At 36.8% G+C, this 20,080-nt stretch overlaps 1 protein-coding gene across 10 annotated transcripts; it reads left to right on the top strand.

Moving 5' to 3' along the window:
• Positions 1 to 7,173: 7,173 nt before the first annotated feature.
• ADCYAP1 (adenylate cyclase activating polypeptide 1) lies at positions 7,174 to 16,290 on the top strand. Of its 10 annotated transcripts, XM_044066609.1 has the most exons (7): positions 7,454 to 7,903; positions 8,341 to 8,445; positions 11,882 to 12,019; positions 12,376 to 12,471; positions 13,252 to 13,386; positions 13,855 to 13,966; positions 15,599 to 16,290. In XM_044066609.1, the coding sequence occupies exons 2-7, from the start codon at positions 8,348 to 8,350 to the stop codon at positions 15,611 to 15,613; spliced, it is 594 nt and encodes a 197-aa protein (XP_043922544.1). In that variant the 5' UTR covers positions 7,454 to 7,903; positions 8,341 to 8,347; the 3' UTR covers positions 15,614 to 16,290. The 10 variants fall into 10 exon arrangements, with proteins under 10 accessions (XP_043922541.1, XP_043922543.1, XP_043922544.1 ...); XM_044066606.1 differs by lacking the exons at positions 7,454 to 7,903; positions 15,599 to 16,290 and adding an exon at positions 7,174 to 7,434 and having other exon boundaries at positions 13,855 to 15,270; XM_044066610.1 differs by lacking the exon at positions 13,855 to 13,966.
• Positions 16,291 to 20,080: the final 3,790 nt, after the last annotated feature.

The following is a 20,080-nucleotide window of genomic DNA, read 5'->3' as shown; positions in this document are numbered from 1 at the left end:
CTACTGCAGTTTCAGTCTTCATTTTTCTGTGTTTGACACTTAGCATTTCAAATACTGACATTTCAATAGGGAGCCTCAAAACACACACACACACACACACACACACACACACACACACACACACACACACACACACACACACACACGCACACACACACACACACACACACACACACACACACACACACACACACACACATACACACACACACACACACACACACACACACACACACACACACACACACACACACACACACACACACACACACACACACACACACACGCATCCACACACACACAACACACACACACACACAACACAGTTCTGTATCTATCAGCTTTTAAAGAATGAAAAATGATTTTCTTATGATGGGCTATTCTGAAAAAGAGGTTGATGTGGCAGAGAAGTAAGTGTTAACCAGAAGAACAAGTTATGCTAGATCATATTTTTTTCCAACAATAATTGTTCTTCCTCTGTGTCCATCACTGATATAAATACCCTTAGATTTTTTATGACATATTCTAATGATGCCTATATAGTCTGTGATATAGTGAAAAGGAATTGTCACATTCTCATTACTGATGAGAAATACAAGAGGATTCTTGGAGAAACACCCAATTTTTGTAAAGGACCAGTCATTAGATGCCAGCCTTCCTTTCCTCTATCCTGGACCCGGAAGCATCAGTGCAGGATCATGTTATTAGGACTTATCATACAAAGATCGGTACTTGTAGTGTATCTGAGTGGAAAAGCTAACTTCCCCTGACTATTTATGATAAAACTGGTGGAGGCAGAATAGCAGAAAAGACAAGCACTCATTAATGTATTTTATTAACTATGCTCCTGTAAATTGCATGTTCATGCTTCAGCCTTCCCAGCTGTAGAAGTGGCAAACAGAATTGCAACTCTCCTTCTCTCCTCCACTCCTAAATCAAAGGTTAACTACTGATTTGTGGAACTGCTTCAAGTATAGGGAATTTGGTCTCTGTCCCAGGAAGTGAAGCCCAAAACATATGAAAGAGGTATTGGATATTATTCTTGCACTAAAGTCCTTCCAGGTGGTCCTTCATCTAAGTACCATGCGAATAGTAGCAGGTGACACTGTAATGATGTAATAAATAAGCAAGCAAGAGGATACTCTGTCTTAATATCTATGCAGGGTATCACTGATAATTTGTAGACAGACACTTTAATTAAATATTATTCTCCACGTACTTTACTTGCCAAGGCAATAAAGCAAAACAGCACAGATATTAACATATCAGTTCTTCAGGAGTCGGTTCTGAGCAAAGCTGTGGTCTTACACACAGTAAAGAATTGGAGCTGAATGGAAAATATCTGTTTGCTTTAAACTTTAACAACCAAATGTTTTCCTTTTGATTTCATGACCATCTAGTGGTAGCAATGAATACGTTCTCACTTCCTTAAAATCAGACTCTTCTATGTGCCATTTAGATTTGTACTGCAGAAACTACATTTGTCTGTATTCTCCATTGTTTCTTTAGACTTTGTGAACAAACTTGTATGTAGTCCACTGTCTTTAGCTGCCACCTTCTCTTATACAAAACATTCTTCCAAAGATAAAAGGAAGATAAAGCAAATCTAATTCTTACCACTCTACCCTGGACAAGGTAACCATGGCTCTTTCTGTAATCTATAATATCAGTAGCAGGATCTTTGATGTCACCTCTCAACACTAACCTTTAGTTACAGCAAGAGTGAAAATCCTTTTCAGAATTCTGACTGGTAATGGCATTTAAACTCTTCATTTTATCCCTAATACATGTTTTTGCTCTTTTTTTAATTATCCAAATGTTAAGGGTTTTTAATACCATGACAGGAAAGGAATGCACTACAAAATCAGGACATAAAGATCATGAAATCAATTTTGTTTTAGTCTTTGATGTTTCTCAAGACTGTTCATTTCAGCACACATAATCTTCCCAAAATTACCTCCTTCTGTGGTTTATAAAAAGTTACATGTATTAGTAGCATATTTAAATATGCTTTGATTTTTTTTAATTAACCCAGTTTGTTCCTCAAACTACTGGAAATATATAGGTATACTTTTTCCACATTGTTTTACTTTCAATTTGCATGTCTTTATATGGGATGATTTTTACGTTTTTCAATGCATAGGACACCATAATTGCTAGGTATAGCTATTTTAATAATTAATCCTGATAGTTTTTCTTTTCTTTAACTAGCAGTATATGATATTCTTTCTTCTTCCTTCTTTACTGCTGTTATTGGATAACCCCACATGATCATTACTTCTTTTTTTCAGTTTTTGTTTGTGACTCATGTTTCTAATGTCTCTCAGTTATTTCTATACTATAATGTTTGCTGTCTCCAGTGGAACATCTATATCACATTACTGAATTTTCAGATAACAGATGCTTAGCCATTAATATACCACTGCATGCAATAATATACACAACTGTTTCTAGATCTATGCTGCAGAAACTATATTTGTATGCATCCTTCACCATGTCTATAGATTTAGTGAACAAACACATATGTAGTCCACTGTCTTGAGCTGCAGTTATTTTCATTTCATCTGTTGTGTAATTTCACTTCTCCTTAGCCATTCATGAGTCAAATCTTGATCAACATGTGGTTATTCCACTGGTTCTCGATACTAGCCACTATAACTGGGCTTTTTCATTTTTCATGTCTTCCAGTCAGTACCTTTATATTACTTATTTGAAACACTTTCTATTGCCATATGTTTTGTCTACTTTTGCTTCAGTTTTCACATCTACTCCCTTCCAAATGTTTTGTTAACCTGAGTAAGGATGTAATCATCATGGTTTAGGACTTTTACTATGTTTGGATTAGATGACTAACAAATATGAATGCAGTTCCACAGCTGCAGACCTATACATATGGCCAATTTTCCATTTTGTCCTAAAGTATCTTGTCTGGTTTTAAACTGGTGAAGTGAGCAAATCCAGTAGCAGAATTTACCTCCCTTTAAACCAATCTGATCTGTTGACTTGAAATATTTATCTCGATAGACAGTTTCTAGTGGCCAGTATCTGTCTCCTTCATGTGCTCAAGTATTAAACTGATCATAATACACCCAGTCAAGCATAATATATTGTTTTCTTAGAGCTAATTGATTTTGTTGTAGCAATGTGTGTGGCATCAACTATATTGTTAGTGATTCCAAGGCTGTGGCATGTCAGAGGTACAATAAAATGCTTCTCCCTTAATTATTACTATTTTCCAAGTTGGAATGGAAGTAGAGTGCAATTATTAAAGGGTTATGGAGATAAGGCCCTAATCTGGGGTTGGAAAAGCATTAGTTTTCAGCTGTTTAGTTGCAAAGAGATCCTTACATGTGAGTCCAAGTGAATAGATTATATGTGCACATGAGTAAGTATTTTTGCTACAATTAAGACCAAGCATTTGTATTAAGAGTTATTGTCAAGGTATCATAGTGAAAGCCTGATATTGCAGCTAGAATTTCTGAGCTGTATGCAATAATGTGTGATGAGCCTTACCAGTTCCCCAAAAGAAAAGCATGTCCTCAGGAGCAAACCTTTCCTTTGTGAGTATAATGTTTTTTGAATAAACTCTGACTGTTTATTCACCTTCCATTTATGAAACAAATCCTACATCAATGGCCCCTCTAAACTATAAATTATAACTAACTCATCATAACAGCAGATCTAGAAATAATAGGATCATTGTTGCATTTATTTTCCCTCTTGCCTTCTTGTACTCCATACACACCAAGTCTACTGGGACCTTCTGGTAGTCATTTTAGACTTCAGGTATAATATGCTTTACATTTGCAGCTGCAGTTTAATGATTATACATACAGAGTGCTTGAATATTGTGTTTTCCATATTGTTGCCATATGTTTACATTTGCATTAGACTTTGTGCTTTTCCTTGTCTTTCTTGGCTTTTAGCCTGCCACAGTAGAATTGTTTGTGTATTCTTGTTTTGCTTGTAAAAAAGTGAGAATACAGCATTATAACCTGGTCTACATCCTAACTGCCATGTTTGGACAATTCACTTCAATGCACTAGGGCTAGATGCCATCTAAGTGCAGAGAAATCATGCTGAAGGCCAGGCACCACCTCCAGTAAACATCATACATATATGAAACCTTGCAGCAATTATCCTATTATATATATATATATATATATATATATATATATATATATATATATATAGGTTCACTTCAGTTCACTGAACTTTCAATTCACTGACTTTCATTTCACTGACACCATTTCACTGAAATTCATTTCACTGAAACTTCATTTCACTGAAAGTTCATTTCACTGACAAGTATTATTACAAAGTAAATGGAATATGCCCCCTTCCCCACTGTAGTGCGACCCTGGAGTGAGAATATATAGTTAGGGGGGTGTGGGGGCAGAGCCCCCCATCGGGGGTGTGGGGGCGCAGCCCCTAACTTACTTTTCTTTTACTAAGCAATATTATATCAAAACGTAAGAATATCATATGAAATGAAGTGGGGCTGCCCCACACCCTCCCAACTATATATTCTAACTCCAGGGTTGCACTACAGTGGGGAAGGGGAATATTCCATTTTATTGCTAATAATAGTTGTCAGTGAAATGAACTTTCAGTGAAATGAAGTTTCAGTGAAATGAATTTCAGTGAAATGGTGTCAGTGAAATGAAAGTCAGTGAATTGAAAGTTCAGTGAACTGAAGTGAACCCATATATATATATATATATATATATATATATATATATATATATATATATATGTGTGTGTGTGTGTGTGTGTGTGTGTGTGTGTGTGTGTGTGTATGCATGTATCATGTTATTATGACTTCTCTCACAAAAAAGTACTTGTAGTGTACCTCAGTGGATAAGCTAACTTCTCCTGACTATCTATGATAAAACAGGTGGAAGCAGAATAGCAGACAGAACAAGCACTCAATAATGTATTTTTATTAACTATGCTCCTGTAAATTACATGTTCATGCTTCATCCTTCCCAGCTACAGAAGTAGTAAAGGCAAGACATCACTAAAAGAGGAACAAAGTACACATAAACAGCTGTGAAAGAGGGGCTATTAAAGTAGAAACTATAATGCACAAAACACACACAGAAAAGTACACAATTTTTCACAGATTGTACAAGTATTTTACTAAGAGGTACACAAAGTTAGGAGTGTTGTAGAATAACTCCTTACACAAAATGAAGTATAAATGACTGGCATTTATTCTGGGATTTATTTTTGATGATTATACAAATGTATGTGAGTGAACTGACATTTTGTTGGTAAAATAAGAGGAAGAAAGTTAAAACTAGAGTCATTAAAAGTCAGAGGTGATAGAACAAAACAGAGATAACATGCGATATGAAACTCTACCACATGGTGGTGATGTCCACCTATTTTATCTTACCTATGGCCCTCCATTTTAAGGATGTTTTCGGTCTCTCTCCTCTTTCTCTCTGTCCATCTATCTACCTATTTATCCATTCCCCCACATACAATTATGAATATTTGTATGTGTGTGTATGTATGTATGCAAGACAGGTTTTGTAGAAAGTAGTTTGAACAGTTTTTGAGTAGACTGTTTGGACTCCGGAGTTATTTTATTTTTTTTAATGTAGTCGAAAAGTATTTTAAATATGATCCGTGTTAGTGGTGGGGAATTCGTGAAAAAAGTACCGGCTGTACTCATATGACCATACCAGCTCCAGCTTCTATAACATGCGAGCATACCTGAACCTTTATATTATTCATTAGTCATCCTTTTTTGTTTGGGTGGCAGGTGATAATGATAAGTTAGAGTTTGTTTGTTTGTTTTATAACTGTATGAGAAAGTGGTGAGGGGTTACCCGTTTTATTCCCATTGCATTTAAGACATGTAGTCTGCGGTTTGACTCTCTCAGCATCCATTTACTTACTGTGTGGCTGTCAGCAAGTCACAGCCAGATACTGCTCCTTACATGTTACCACTTCTGTCCTTGGGGCTTACCCTCTAAAACTTTAATGTCTACTGACTATAAGTCTAATAGTATACTGCACAAGATTGTTCTTGTAATTAAACATGACTGCCTTTGCTCTGCTGGTTTGAAACCAGGCCACAATTGATTGCAACCACTGAGGATGTATGTATTTGTGAAGATGACAAATTAAAACCTTTTTGGAGCTCCTGACGGGGAAGTTTACGCATTAAGAAATGTAACAGGCAAAGCGCAACAGTCTTATCATAAGACGCATAAGACTGTACATAGCATTCAACCTGTTACCTCAAGCGTGAGGGACAACGCCAAAAATAATCAGAGGCAACTGGGGCACTTTCTAAGTATGTGGTAAACAATATAAATCTGGGACACTTTTCTGGGGCACTTTCTAAGTATGGAAAGGTACTTATCAGTTGGAATGATGAAAGGGTAACATTTTTTTTGCATTCACGTTTATTTTTAAAGTAGTATTCGACTGTAACGACCGATAATATTGATTTACTACAGTCAACACGTTTCTGCAACAGGATCAGAGCATTTGGGAAAGATGAAGCTAAAACCTGAGCCTAAATCAGGGAAGACATTAAAGTCGTGGACAGCTAGGAGATATGACTCCAGCATCCAGAAAAGGAGAGAGTAAAAAGTATCTATTACTGTTTCTATTCCCGAAATATCCAATTGTTTCTAAGTCGGTTTCCAAAACCCTTCGACATATACCCCTTTTAAATGATTGTCTCACTTTTGCATCTGCAGTGATTGTGTGCGATCTAGTGTAACAAATCCAGTCCCCAAACTACAGGCGGCATAGATCATAATGCGCGAGAAAACACAATTTGACATTTTTTAGTAAAGTTAAATTACAGTTATTATTGTGTGTGTGTGTGTGTGTGTGTGTGTGTGTGTGTGTGTAGGGGTAGTGGTCGAGGTGACAACATTATTTGTACATGCATGGAGCCCTCAGTAGTCTGCAAGCCATGACAGTCAATAACCATTTGGACATTTTTTTATGCTGCTGCGGCTAAGCAATGTCGCATAAAATGCATTAAGCATTGCTATAGTTAGTCCACATTTATTTTTGTAATTGTAAAGCATGTATCTACGCATATCACCTCTTAAAGTAAGAAAGTTTTAGTTTTGAGATGCACAGTTAATGTGCTCCTCTATCTATAAGACAAGACTTTTTGAGCTCCACCTTCTGTAGACAGTTCTTCCAGCAATCCTCCCCGCTGGTTGTAATCTTTTTTATCTGCTTAATTGAAGTATTTTGTGAACCTTCCCGGGGAAAAGAACAAAACCACATACCCCGAAAGAATTCCTCATATCTCTTGTTTTTACTTTTTTTGGGAGGGGGTGAACAGCATCCTTCCTGTGTTTGTCAGCACAGCTTTTCATGGATGGCTTACTAATGGGAATCCCTAACATTCCAGTATAAGCTACATAATTGACAGCGAGGGCTGCTATACAGGTGAAGTGACAGGAAATGTGATAATTAGAAAAATCCCAAAGTGTAATTTGGCATGGGTTGCTTGTAAGTTTATGACTTGTGCTAGATCATATACGAGAAAGGAAGAGTTATAGTCCGGGAGGAATTTATTTGGTGACGTCTTTCTGATACGTGACTTATTCTGTAAAAGGCAAGCTGGTTGATTCATGAATAAAAGTCCGGGCGCAACGCTATCGGGAACAATAGCTAGTATTTAAAGATAATATGTAGACAAATGTTTACTGATAAAGCAGTGTTTGCGAAGATTTCTGCTAATTGCATATATATAGTAGTGTGGTGCTGGAGGTTTGGTCAAGTTCCAAGCACAGAAGAAGGCAGTAGCAGGGTCGCCTCAGAGAAGCAGTGCAGTGTGAAAGATCCGCTCTCATTCTCTGCATCTCAGCCCAAGTCGGATCACATTCTGCTCAACTCCCTGCCCGGACTTTCATAGGTATGTGACAATCCTGCAACTTGGGAAGACACAGCTACTAGTACGCCACTGTTTTGTACCAGAAAAAAATAGGAGCTCAGGTTTACCATGGTACCCAAGAAGTGGGACTCAGCGGACGAGAAGAAGCGTGCTTTCTTCATTTTTATTTAAAATAGATGGTGGTATATCCAGGGGGTAAGAGTATTGTGGTAAGAATGCGAATCTGAGTCTCACGTCTGCAAAATAATCAACTGCATTGCTTGTTGTTAAGAACTTAGTTCGTAATCTTTTCAAGTTTAACAAGTGCAGCTGACAGTTTCAATATTATGTCTTTGCAATCATGTGTATGAAGTTTTTTTGACAATTTCTAAACACACGCACGCACACACAAGACAAACCAGCAAACTAAACGTTCAGCTTTTTAATTGATGCATATTTTGATGATTGTTTTTCAATAGAAAAGCTATGCCCAGCAAATCGACCGTAGCATTACTGGTCTATGGAATAATAATGCACTGTAGCGTCTCCTGCTCACCTGCTGGTCTCAAGTACTCTGTCCTTAGGTAGGCAACTTTTTTTCTTGATTATATGTTACATTTCATTTAAGGCTTCCAATTACCCTATTCGGTGCATGTTGTTTATCTTTAAGATGGCATGTTGTATTAGCATGGCTTCCTTCATCCAGTCTTGAAGTTAACAGGTTTATTGGGACTAATTTAAGAACGAATACAGAAACCAAAGGTATGCAAGCATTAACTGATTATGTTGCTGCTAGCCCTAGAAAGACCAAATGCACATTTTTGATGGACCGTAACACAAGAGTATGCAATGGATAGTACAGTGCCAGTTCTCCATGTAGGAACGACTGCTGCTTGAATAAAGCACCTTAAACTGCAGCAGCATATCAACAATATGACAAGATGTTAATCAAGAGAAAATTGTTCAGCTAAGGTTCTGTATTATGCTTAGGGAAAATAAAATAGAAAAGATGCAATGATTTTAAGGGCACTCACCTTACTCGGGGGTATAACGGTGCTCTCTTTTGGTTCTTAAAAAGGCGTGTTTACGTGTTTCTTGGAGAGAGCAAGTGTGCTGTGTGTCTGTGTGTGGTTAGTTAGATTATAGCAATAGATATAGATATATACTACTGAAACTGGATTAGAAGGTGTAGGGAAAATGGGTATCTCAACGAAATAAATTGTAATTCTTCACTTGCATCAACACAGAGGGCATTTACTTTTCCCACATGTTTTATTTGTTTGGGCACAGCTTTAATTAGTTACAGATCGGACTGATTTAAAATAAGTTTTAAGCTGGCGAACGGATAATGTCAATTAAGTACGACTATTGATTAAAGGGCATCGTGTGTCTAATTGCTGCTGAGATCACTGTTAAGGGCATTTAAACTCTCAGACAATTTCTCTTCAGTGGAAGGGGATTGCTAAAGATAATGAAGGAAATTGGAACCGCAGGGACTTGAGAGATGCGTCATTTACTGAGAAATAGGGTAGTAGCAAGGGGAGGGGTGGGTAAGTGCAGCAGGAGGAGGAGGCCGGAGCAGTAGATATTCTGTAAAACAAAGGATTAATATTCAATATTTATTACTTTAGAGAGAGGGAGACTTTTTAAGGCTGTGCTTACTAAGGGTCTTACAACAACTATTTCAAACTTGGCTACCACTGATATGTACTCGATTGTACCCCCTAGGCTGTGTGCCAGTCGTTGAAGCAATCAGAACATTAACGTCAATAGGCGTGCTTCATTCAGTAAGCTTTATAGTCCCGCTTTATACCATCTGTACGAGTTTCTACAGTCTTAGGTAAGGGTGTCTAGTGGTTTGATTGCTACATAAAATAGGATGCATTGTATTTGCCTTATAAAAACCGCATTTAAGAACAAATCATTTTCAGTTTAGGTGCCTAGAAGTGCTGACAGTTTATGCTGGACGAAAGAATGGAAAGCGGTGGGATATGACAATATTATTGCTAAACAAAGTATAGACAAAACATTTACTACCTTGCCCTCAGCTGTTATGATTTAGTCATAGCACTATGATTTTTGCACCCAAATTTAACTTTGTTCTTCATAGATTTAGGGGTTGTTTCCGTGCATTTAGATTTAGCCTTTTTAAAAGGAATCAGATTGATTAACTAATTGAATTATGCCCATGCAAAAATTTCATGCCACATACTGTATGCAGTCTGTTAATTGAAGAAATATAGGCAAGTGCTCCTCCGTCTGAACCTGTGCTATGATTTTAAGGGCTTGTACTATGATTTTAATCGGAGGCTGAGGCACACCACTTAACTGTCCAGATTTTCGCAGAATGTCCACATTTTTGCCTCATATTTTAAGCCAGCTTCTCATAAATAACATTTGTGGTTTTCTGGCAAATCATTGAGGATTGAAGTAATTAAACCATAATATACATTTGAGTTTCAAACTTCATATCCTTCAGAATATGCACGTCAACAAAAATCCTGTTATTCTAGCAATTTTCTAAGTGTAAAAGAGAAATACTTAACAGTTGTCTCTATTTTTGGGTCCCTTCATTATTTTAGACTTTGTCCATATTTATTGCACTAAGAGGCTGAGAGGTATGCTGAGAGGAGTGATGCCTGTTTTTATTTGTCGTGCTCCATCATAGCTTTGCTAATCCAAATGTGTAACTACAGTGGTTCTTTACATACCATATAGGGCTAATGATAAGCTTGGGTTGCTTTTGTTTACTCCTCCTATTTAGAGTAAAAAAGACTTGGAAATAGAACACATCACAACACAAAGGCGCCTGTCTCATAATAGCTTGGATAGTTTTGTGACAACTCGCACTAATCTTGTGACGGTCATATTATAAAAAAATGAGGAGAGTAGCACCCCATTGAAAAAAAAATCGGCTTTTGTGTGTATTCTGCAGCTTCAGCACAGTTGTCGTCACACCTTCTAATAGCAACGATTCAGGCATACTGCTATGATTATTGTTCTCAGATTTAGCCTTGCTCTTCCTAGATTTACTCGTCTTAGTAAAGCTAGACCTCTTTAAGGGTAAATATGTTACTATCAAATAGACCTACACAAAGAGTCCTTATCCTGAATAAAGGGTTTAGTATCTCTTGTACTTAAAATGTTTTTTTTTACCTGTAATAGGATATTTGAGGCCAATGCTATACTATTTTATGCTCAGAAAACAATAGCTGCTAGACTGCTAATAATAAGCACATTTTAAGGTAAACAATATCACACCCCCACCCATATCAGCAGCTATCATATTCATTGAGAACTGCTTGTTTTAAAGGCACAGCATGTTTTAATCTGGTGGTAGTCAGTAGTGAGAAGCACAGATGGTTTCAGCAAATTATGAAGGCTGCAGAAGCAAATGCCCTTCATCTGCAAGGTGCCATTTTGATGAAAACTGACATGATATTAAAGAACAAACAGAATGTAACTAGAAAATCACATATGCAAAGAGTACGTTTTTGAAAAGAATATTCAAGTATGGACACCATTCGAATCGTTCATAGGTCAAGTGTGAAGCAAATGTATTTAGAAGCATGTTAACACTGAAACAAGAATGTGAGTTGATCAAATAATTGGTTTCTGAGTATGGAATTCGTTGTCTGATAAAACAAATGAAGTAACTGGACCGCCTAGCTGGAATGGTTATGCAACACTAGTAGTTTGTTTATGCCACCCCATCAGCTGATTAGGGTAAGTGTGCGGTGCACATGGATGTTCTGTAACAATTTTTGTAAGTATGTTGTTTCACTTGCCATGTTTTGAATATCGCTTATTATGATTGCACTTATCCTAAGTCAGTTAAAATTCATTTAAGCTCTAAAGACAGTAGTGACTTTAATGCTCCTCTTGAGATTTATGGAAAAGATCAACCCTGCAAACAAAAAGGATCAACCAGGAAAGCACACCGCTTATATTGACAAATACACAACAAATTTACATGTAATTGTGTTACCGCTTAAATGTATATCTTTGATACCTTTGCAGGCTTAATGATGAACTTTTATATGATGAAGATGGAAACACTTTACCGGAGTTAACTTTTGAAAATGATCCCATTGGTATACGAAGTCCACCATCGGTTCCCGAAGATATGTATAGATTATATTATCCACCGGAAAAAAGGTGATTTAATTCTCTATAATATTGTGATTTTATGTAGGTCAGCCTATCGAAAATAAATTATCAGCATTAAATGTAGCCTTAATCAGATACAATGTATTAACTGTGGAATTAACTTTGACGACTATATAGCTAAGCAGTTGATGCATCTGCAAACGATTTAACAGTTTACTGTGTCTGATGTGGGTTTGATGGGTGACTGTGTGTATGTGAAAGAAAGAAAGAAAGAAAGAACGAGTGAGAGGGAAAGAAAACGAGTGAGAGAAAAAGAGGGAGCTAGACAAAACGAAAGTGTAATAAACTGGGAAGCCTTGTTGAAGCTGGGGAATTGATATGCGTTGTATTTGATGTTTTATTAGACATGCTGATAAAGTATTCCACGATACATATAGGGCCATCCTGGGTGAGTTAGCAGCAAGGAAATATGTGGCCTCAGTGATGAACAAACGCGTAGGGTAAGGGCTTACTTATAACATTTTCTTGTGAGAAATTTGCAATAATAGTTAATGATTTAGCTTAGACTTAATAGCAGTATTTCACCTCAGCTTGAATCGACCTCTCACTCTTTCGTTCTCTTGCTGTCTCTCTGTCTGTCTCTCACTCTGGCACACACGCACGCGCGCACGCACGAACACACGCACGCACACAGGCGCGCTGGCATGCAAAAACACACTCTCTCTTTTACACGCGCACGCGCGCACACACGCACACACACACACACACACACACACACACACACACACGCACTCTTTCTTCCTCCCCTTTCTGTCAAATTCATTTTGTCTGTCTGTGTATGCACCTAACAAAACATATTCACCCACAGGTTTCTATGTTTCTCATACTTCTACGTCTAATGTATTCGTTTTTTTACAGGTCTTGAATGCAGATGGTATAAAAATGTATAACAAAAATAGCTATTTATAGTGCAACGCATTAATAAATCTCGTGGGAAACTAGATTAGATTTTCTTAATGCATAATTCATGACGACTAAAGTCACTAGACGGTCATATTGTATTATTAAACCCTTTGCTCCACCGGACAGATGCATGAGCAGCTCCCTTGCTTCAGTCTATATATATATAAATGCTCTTAATTCTACCTTTCATTAGAGTTAATTCTTGTTTAATTAAGAAATGAAACGTGTTACAGGAAGTAAAAAAGGCACAATGAATTAAACTGAAAGTTACTATGCAGTCAACCTTTTCTGCAATTGTTATAATTTTCCGTTTACAGTAGTGGACGCAGCGTGGAGGAGAATTCTGAACCTTTATCCAAAAGACACTCGGATGGCATCTTCACAGACAGCTACAGTCGATACCGAAAACAAATGGCTGTCAAGAAGTACTTGGCAGCAGTCCTGGGGAAAAGGTATAGACAAAGAGTTAAAAATAAAGGACGTCGGTTAAGCTATTTGTAGCGATGAATATAGACATCTTGTGTTCAACAACTCTCCAAAGCAAGAGTAATTTCAAACTGACTGAACAATCATTGCTCCTGTGTTATCTAAACATGTATTTATGTATGAAGTAAAGCCATTAAATTAATATTTTGATAATAATATTGTTTTTTTCTTTTGTACAAAGCACTAGAGAACGCACAGATCTACTTTGTGGACCAATGATTAAGTTACCTATATATATATATATATATATATATATATATATATATATATATACATATATACAGTTTGTATAAAGTGTGTACAAGAACAGAGAAGTCGCCTGAGCTGTTTATGTTTTGTATAAAATAAATAGATAAAAAGGACAATCATTGTTTTGAATACCACACCTATTTTTGTAAAAGAAATTAAGAGGATAGTATTTTTGTCCACAACAGCCTTGAAGATATTAATATTGACCATTTGCTACTGGACATAGACATTGATGCTCTACTACGAGGGGATTATGATGCTATTTTGGGAGAATTGCTGAAGCAGATTCCTCCCCGGGTGAGTTTCATCTCCCTTTCCAAACTACTTTTCATACCAGCCTGTCGCAAGGGGCACTGTCCCTCTTGCTATAAATTTCCAATTTTCCTACCTTCTTTCGCTCCAGTTTTACCTGTGTCTCTTCAATGGGGTTATTATAAATCATGCTGGCCAATCAGGACTGTTGAATAAAATAAGAAACTACTGTTTTATGATGTCTGGTCTAGATGTTTCTAAACCAGAATATTTTTAAATTGAAAACGACTAAGAATATTCTGCATGGTTTATAACAGCCATCCAAGTTCATGTCTGCACAAACTGTTGTTCCTGCTCTCTGATTGCAAGGTAGGGACCACATGCGTGCCTGAAGCTCTCCAAAATTTACATTTATATGTATTGCGTTATTTTAAATTTCCCTGTTTCAGAGCAGTAATTGGTATTATTAATATGGTTAGAAGTATACTCTCCTGGCCATTGTTTGTTTGGACTACTTCATTTCGTAGTGCAATTTTCTCACCCAATATGGGAAACGAATTCTGCCCTCTAAAAGGTTGCAGGTCTGCTGTATTTTTAACCACAGGGTTGTTAATCAACTCAACAATTCAACATATAAACATGGGAAACGATGCTGAAGTAAACTAATATCAGACATTCGCAGGTCTCCCCAAACAATGGCCTGATCTTACTCACAGAACCACTTGCTTGAAATTATTTAAAGTTTCCTATGAAAAGATAAAATGGAAGAGCAGAAGAGTCATGGATGTTCTGTTAAGTGCGTTTTTGAAAAGGAATGAAGCCAGGCTAATTGGAGGGAAAAGCACATCCTTTAGCTTTATTGCCTAGCTGAGAGCAGCTTAGGAACTTAGCTTTATGCAAAGTATTATGTGTTACTCTCAAGTGCTGTCAACACTTTTCATCTTGTATTTAAATTACTTTGAACTTTATTTCTATCTCTCTCTTACAAACTTTCACTTGGACTCGTTTACTTTTTATGTTTTATTGCTGTTTTGTAGATATATAAATCTTCCATTTTGTCCAGCTTTAAAAAAAGCACTACTGCCGTTTTATTACATTTTTATTGTTAATGCCTTACATATTTTCATTTGTTATGATATGCTGGCATGTTGTGAATTTTAGGAGCTCTTTACTGTGGTTATCACTAAATAATTATGCACTTACACCAGTCTTTTTGTTCCTTGTTGACTGATTTGTTGGTTGGGGGTGGATTAATTTAATTATGATTTTGATGAACTACGCATATGACATGTTTAATATAATATGTAAAAGCATGGCTTTAATGTCAAATATTTAGCAGGTGATACACATTTGTTGGCTTGTTTCTAACTTGTGCCTTGTGTTTCAATATTGTACTTTAATTTAAATTTTGCTGAAGAACACCTTAAGTTGGAAGGACCCCTTTAGGAAGCAACACTTCAGTTTAAATGCCTATAACACACACACACACACACACACACACACACACACACACACACACACACACATACACACACACACACACACTTACGTTTAGCATCTCAAACATTGCACTAAGAAAATAAAATATTTAACTAACCATCTAGTTCAACCACGAAGGGAGATCCTTACTGTGATTATCTAAAAAGAAATTTTACTTTTCTCCTTATCATTTTATAGGGTGGGAACAAATAAGTCGAAAAGAAAAAAAGAATTGGTTTTAGGGTCCACGCAAGAAGGATATGCCAACTGCTCCTATATCAGATAGAATGTTGTACAGTTATTTAGGCAGCATTGGACCTCAGCCGGAGTCCTGTGTCTGAAATGAATCTTACTTGAATTTTTTGCATTCTCCTCAGGCCATGTGACACAGGAAGCAGCTTGCATCTTTGGTGCCTTCCCTCGCCTCTTTATACGCCACGAATCACAGATGGCTTTTAGTGGCCCTACAATGCTGCAATACATCAGCTTTGCTTAGTTTTCATTTGCTTGTTTTCTAGTCAAGGTGGGCGGGGAATGTTTTGTGTTGTGTAGGATGTGATCTTTGAAATCCCATTCTATTTATTATTTTTATGAAAATTTTGAAGTGTAATCGGCTAGCTACCAGCATCCCATGTTTACAGTGGCTATTCCTTTGAAGGATTTTTACAATGCCAAAAGCCTTACTAAATTATACAAATCATTAGATTTAAGTAGTACAGTGGTCTGATTAGATGTTATTCATAAAGTCTTTATTTTATGTGCCATTGATCACAACGATAATTTTAACAACGATTATTGCACACAGTTGCTCTAACTAGGAATAAAGCTGATACATGTCTATTCATATCATCTGTAAATTTTGTATTAATAAATTTTTGTACACACCACAACCTCGTCTAATGTTTGGAAACGTATGAAGACTGCTGCTGTACTGCAGTTATAGAGCCTTTTGTAATAGCAGGCATTTGCCTTGGTAACTTAGAATTATTTTGCTTCTTTGGACCATGCATGCTTTGCCGTGTTTGATTATTTAAGTGGTACTGGATTTCATAAATCATTTGAGTGAATTGTGCGCTTTCCTGACAAATCACTGGCCTGACAGTAATCTGAAGGATGCACTGGTGTACAATACCACCGAACTTAACACAGGCCAGAGGCAAGGCACCCTCGATGGGTTTTTAAATGGGTGTGCCCTTTGTTATGTTGTTTGAGAAATGGGAGAGGCTTTTAACGTTGTACCCTGTCATTTAAGGGCACCAGCAGTCAGCAGATTGTCAAATTTGTTCAGTTACACAACGAACAGGTGGAGTTTGTTTGGCTCAAAACAAGTCTTATAACACATTTACCTGAAGCTCAGTATTGTACAGTTTATGCAAAGGGGAAAGCTTGTTCACGAGCCTTTCTGTTGCTTCACATTATTACTTCCTGTTATTTAATCAGTGTTTACGGAAGTCAGGTTGGTTGTTGAACAGTTCAAATAAGGTGCGCTTTTTGTAGTAAATTTGTTATTAAATTAACACGCAATGCATACAGTTCTCTTAATCCCAAAGTGACCTGGTTAAAAAAAAGTATACGTGAAAACTTTTATCAGCCAGAAAAGTCAACGCTTGTACGAAGAAGACTGAAAGACAACGAAGAAAATGATCTATCCGATGGACAGGCAGTTGTAATTTCATAATACGATTGTCTCAAGACAGACTATCCATTGACTCGGAAAACAAGACGCTCATCAGAAAACGTTCACATTTTCAGTAGTAGTAGTTAATAATTTCAGGTCTGTTTCTCATATATTTTTTCACTACAGTTATTTACGTTGTGAAATAAATGTTAGCAAAATTCAAGGTTAGAAGGATATAGTCCCACGCAGCCCATAATGATAAACACAGTGGTGGCGGGGGTGCAAAATTATTGTTCCTTACAATAAGAGCAAATCGAGATTCCTTTAGAATTCTCCCTCAGCCAAGATCTGGTTGTTGTCTTATACACCATATCAAATCTTCAGTTTTCATAGGAGGGGGTTTTGAACGAAGGTCATAACGTTTTGATATAATCCTGTTATGCACACCGTTTGTTGCACATTGCCTCTTTTATCAACCCTGTACAGGTTTTAGAAATAAATTACCTTGCTAAGAAAAAAGTCACTTCAATACCCCAAAGCAAAAGCTGATACATTGGAGTCCTCTGTTTAATTCAAACTCGAACGCCTTCCTGACCTTCCTTTTCATAGAGAGAGAGAGAGAGAGAGAAAGAAAGAAAGAAAGAGAGGGGGAAAAAACCATCCTGCCCTGTCAGGGCTTATACATTTATTTATTTAATTTATATAATTCTTTATGTTCACGTACTAGTTTATTCAAAACGGTGTATTTTGACTTAGAACAGGCTTTTACCTGTTTTATGTTTAACGAAGTGGACACACTTCTAGCAAAAACAAATTCAAATTCGTACTCTTGACATTTGCAAACGATTCTACTACCTTAAAAGTGAAACAAAACTCTCAGCCTGGATATCAGAAAAAACGTCTTAATTCATATAAACATAAAGTAAAGCCAACTGAATATTCAGCATTTTGCACCTTCTCCTTATTTCTAGTTTGAGGTTGTAAAAATTAAGTCTGATCACATTTAAAATGCTACTGCATCTTTTAAAATTCTGTACCAGAAACTGTGAGTATATATAGTGATGGTCTCAATATAATGGCACGTTACCGATTTCAGACGCCTGAACTCATAGTCATCTGAATGAGCCTGACCTGACTGGAGAGGTGTAGTTACTACACTTATTCAGTTACATTCAAAGCAGTAATGGGGGGGGGGGGGGGTGTCTAAGAAATAAATACACGCTTCATGTTTTCTGTTATGGAAGAGCGTCTTGCATAAAATATCTTCCATAAGTGTTCTTTATTCAGATACACGAATAAACAGAAACTTCAGTTAACACATTTCTAACATAATTTGTACGAGATAAAAAAACTCAACAGGCAATCACTCAAGTTTGAAAGAAGAGCAAATGATTTTGAAGTATAAGAGCATTAATGTAAGAAGCAGTTTGAAAAGATATACAATGTCTGTCTGTGAAGTCATTACTTTTTACGTAGTCTAATGAGGAGGCCTCGTAGATTATTTATAACCCATTTGGAGATTCTCATTAGAAATTCGATTATCTCCCCTTAAATATTTTATCACCTAAGAGGTCAAAGCAAACTCCCACTTCTACTTCCCATTAAGTAATTACTAATAGACTATGCACTTTTCCGTGATAAAAGCTGGAGAGAGAGAGAACTCTAGAACCATTGTTTGCTATCTAAGAGGAAATGAACTCATTACAAACAAATGCTAGTGCGTAAGATAGGTAATAGGGCCGCCCCCATCCCCGACACACACACACACACACACACACACACACACACACACACACACACACACACACGTTCAAGTCTGTTTTGAAACAACAACAAAAACATGCATAAAGTCATGTATGTGAAATAATGACGTTTTGTTTTTGTTTTCGGATCAAGAGAGATATGTATACTATATGTATATATATATATATATATATATATATATATATATATATATATATATATATATATATTAGCCACCTGCACAAAATGGGGATTTCTGAACAATTTACAGAAGCTAAGATGCTTGTACAGTTATTTTGAAGAACTGTATTTTTTGTATCACTACTTCTCATTCCCATTTTGCATCATATACAGTGGAAAAGGTGACCACTTGAATTTAGCAAAATCCCACGTATTCACATTTTCTCCACTGTGTCTGGCAGCCTCAGCAGTTAAATGGCCATCCACATGTGAGAAAACACTGCAAGGAATTTTCCTCCATGTTAAACATTGATCTTTCATTGGTGATTTTGCCCATGCATTAAAGACGTATTGTGCTGTTGTGAACAAAATTTAAATAAATGTAAACAAATTTGTCACAGACCCATATATGTCTGTTGCTTAAACTGTTGAAGTCCTTACTTGGCAGCGTTTGTCCACCCTATCACAATCTCTTCTTACTACCAAACATTTTGAATAGCATACTCTAATATTCCAAGAGTCCGTCTACTCAACTTTCAATATAGATTTTTGATTGTTTTGACACTTTTCTGTGTGTGTGTGTGTGTGTGTGTGTGTGTGGGGGGGGGGGGGGGGGTAGTGTTTACTGAAATGCACTCTGTCGAATCAGTGTTCAGTAACAAGATTTCACCTGCCAGAATATCAAATACAGTTGTTCCAGACTGGCTACCGGTAATAGTGTAATCAGTAGTATCACCGAACTGATGGGCTACCTAAAAAGTCAGTACTTACTACAGTTATAAACAGATGTACTGTCGGACAGACAGACAGAAGGACACACACACTCCTATGAGGACTATTGGTTGAAAAGATGCATTGTGCAAGCAAGTTGGCTCCCTAAGATCAGAGGCTGGACAACCAGGAAACATGCTGCATTTGAAAAGCTTACCTGAGTCAACAAGTATAGTAAGCGTAAACAGGTTTTCGACTTTATAGCGTAGCTTCGGGTAGTTACGGCAGATTAGACATAATTTTTTTAAACAAGACTGAGGTGTGGTTTACATAATCACTATTAGGCTGCAGCATGATTTTAATAAAACAATGTATAGTTTTAAACATAACTAAAATGTCCTAGGATTTTACTGCAGCCATCGAGTGAG

This window comes from Protopterus annectens, chromosome 3.part1 (assembly GCF_019279795.1).
Source record: "Protopterus annectens isolate FY-2018-M chromosome 3.part1, PAN1.0, whole genome shotgun sequence".
NCBI lineage: Eukaryota > Metazoa > Chordata > Ceratodontiformes > Protopteridae > Protopterus > Protopterus annectens.
This window is presented reverse-complemented; position numbering and strand designations above follow the sequence as displayed.

What these genes read in the sequence shown, in the direction of transcription:
- ADCYAP1 (XM_044066606.1), top strand. Translation starts at nt 8,348, where the DNA reads ATGCCCAGCAAATCGACCGTAGCATTACTGGTCTATGGAATAATAATG. An exon ending in CTCAAGTACTCTGTCCTTAG is followed by an intron (nt 8,446 to 11,881) that starts GTAGGCAACTTT and finishes ATACCTTTGCAG; the next exon opens with GCTTAATGATGAACTTTTAT. An exon ending in TATTATCCACCGGAAAAAAG is followed by an intron (nt 12,020 to 12,375) that starts GTGATTTAATTC and finishes ATGTTTTATTAG; the next exon opens with ACATGCTGATAAAGTATTCC.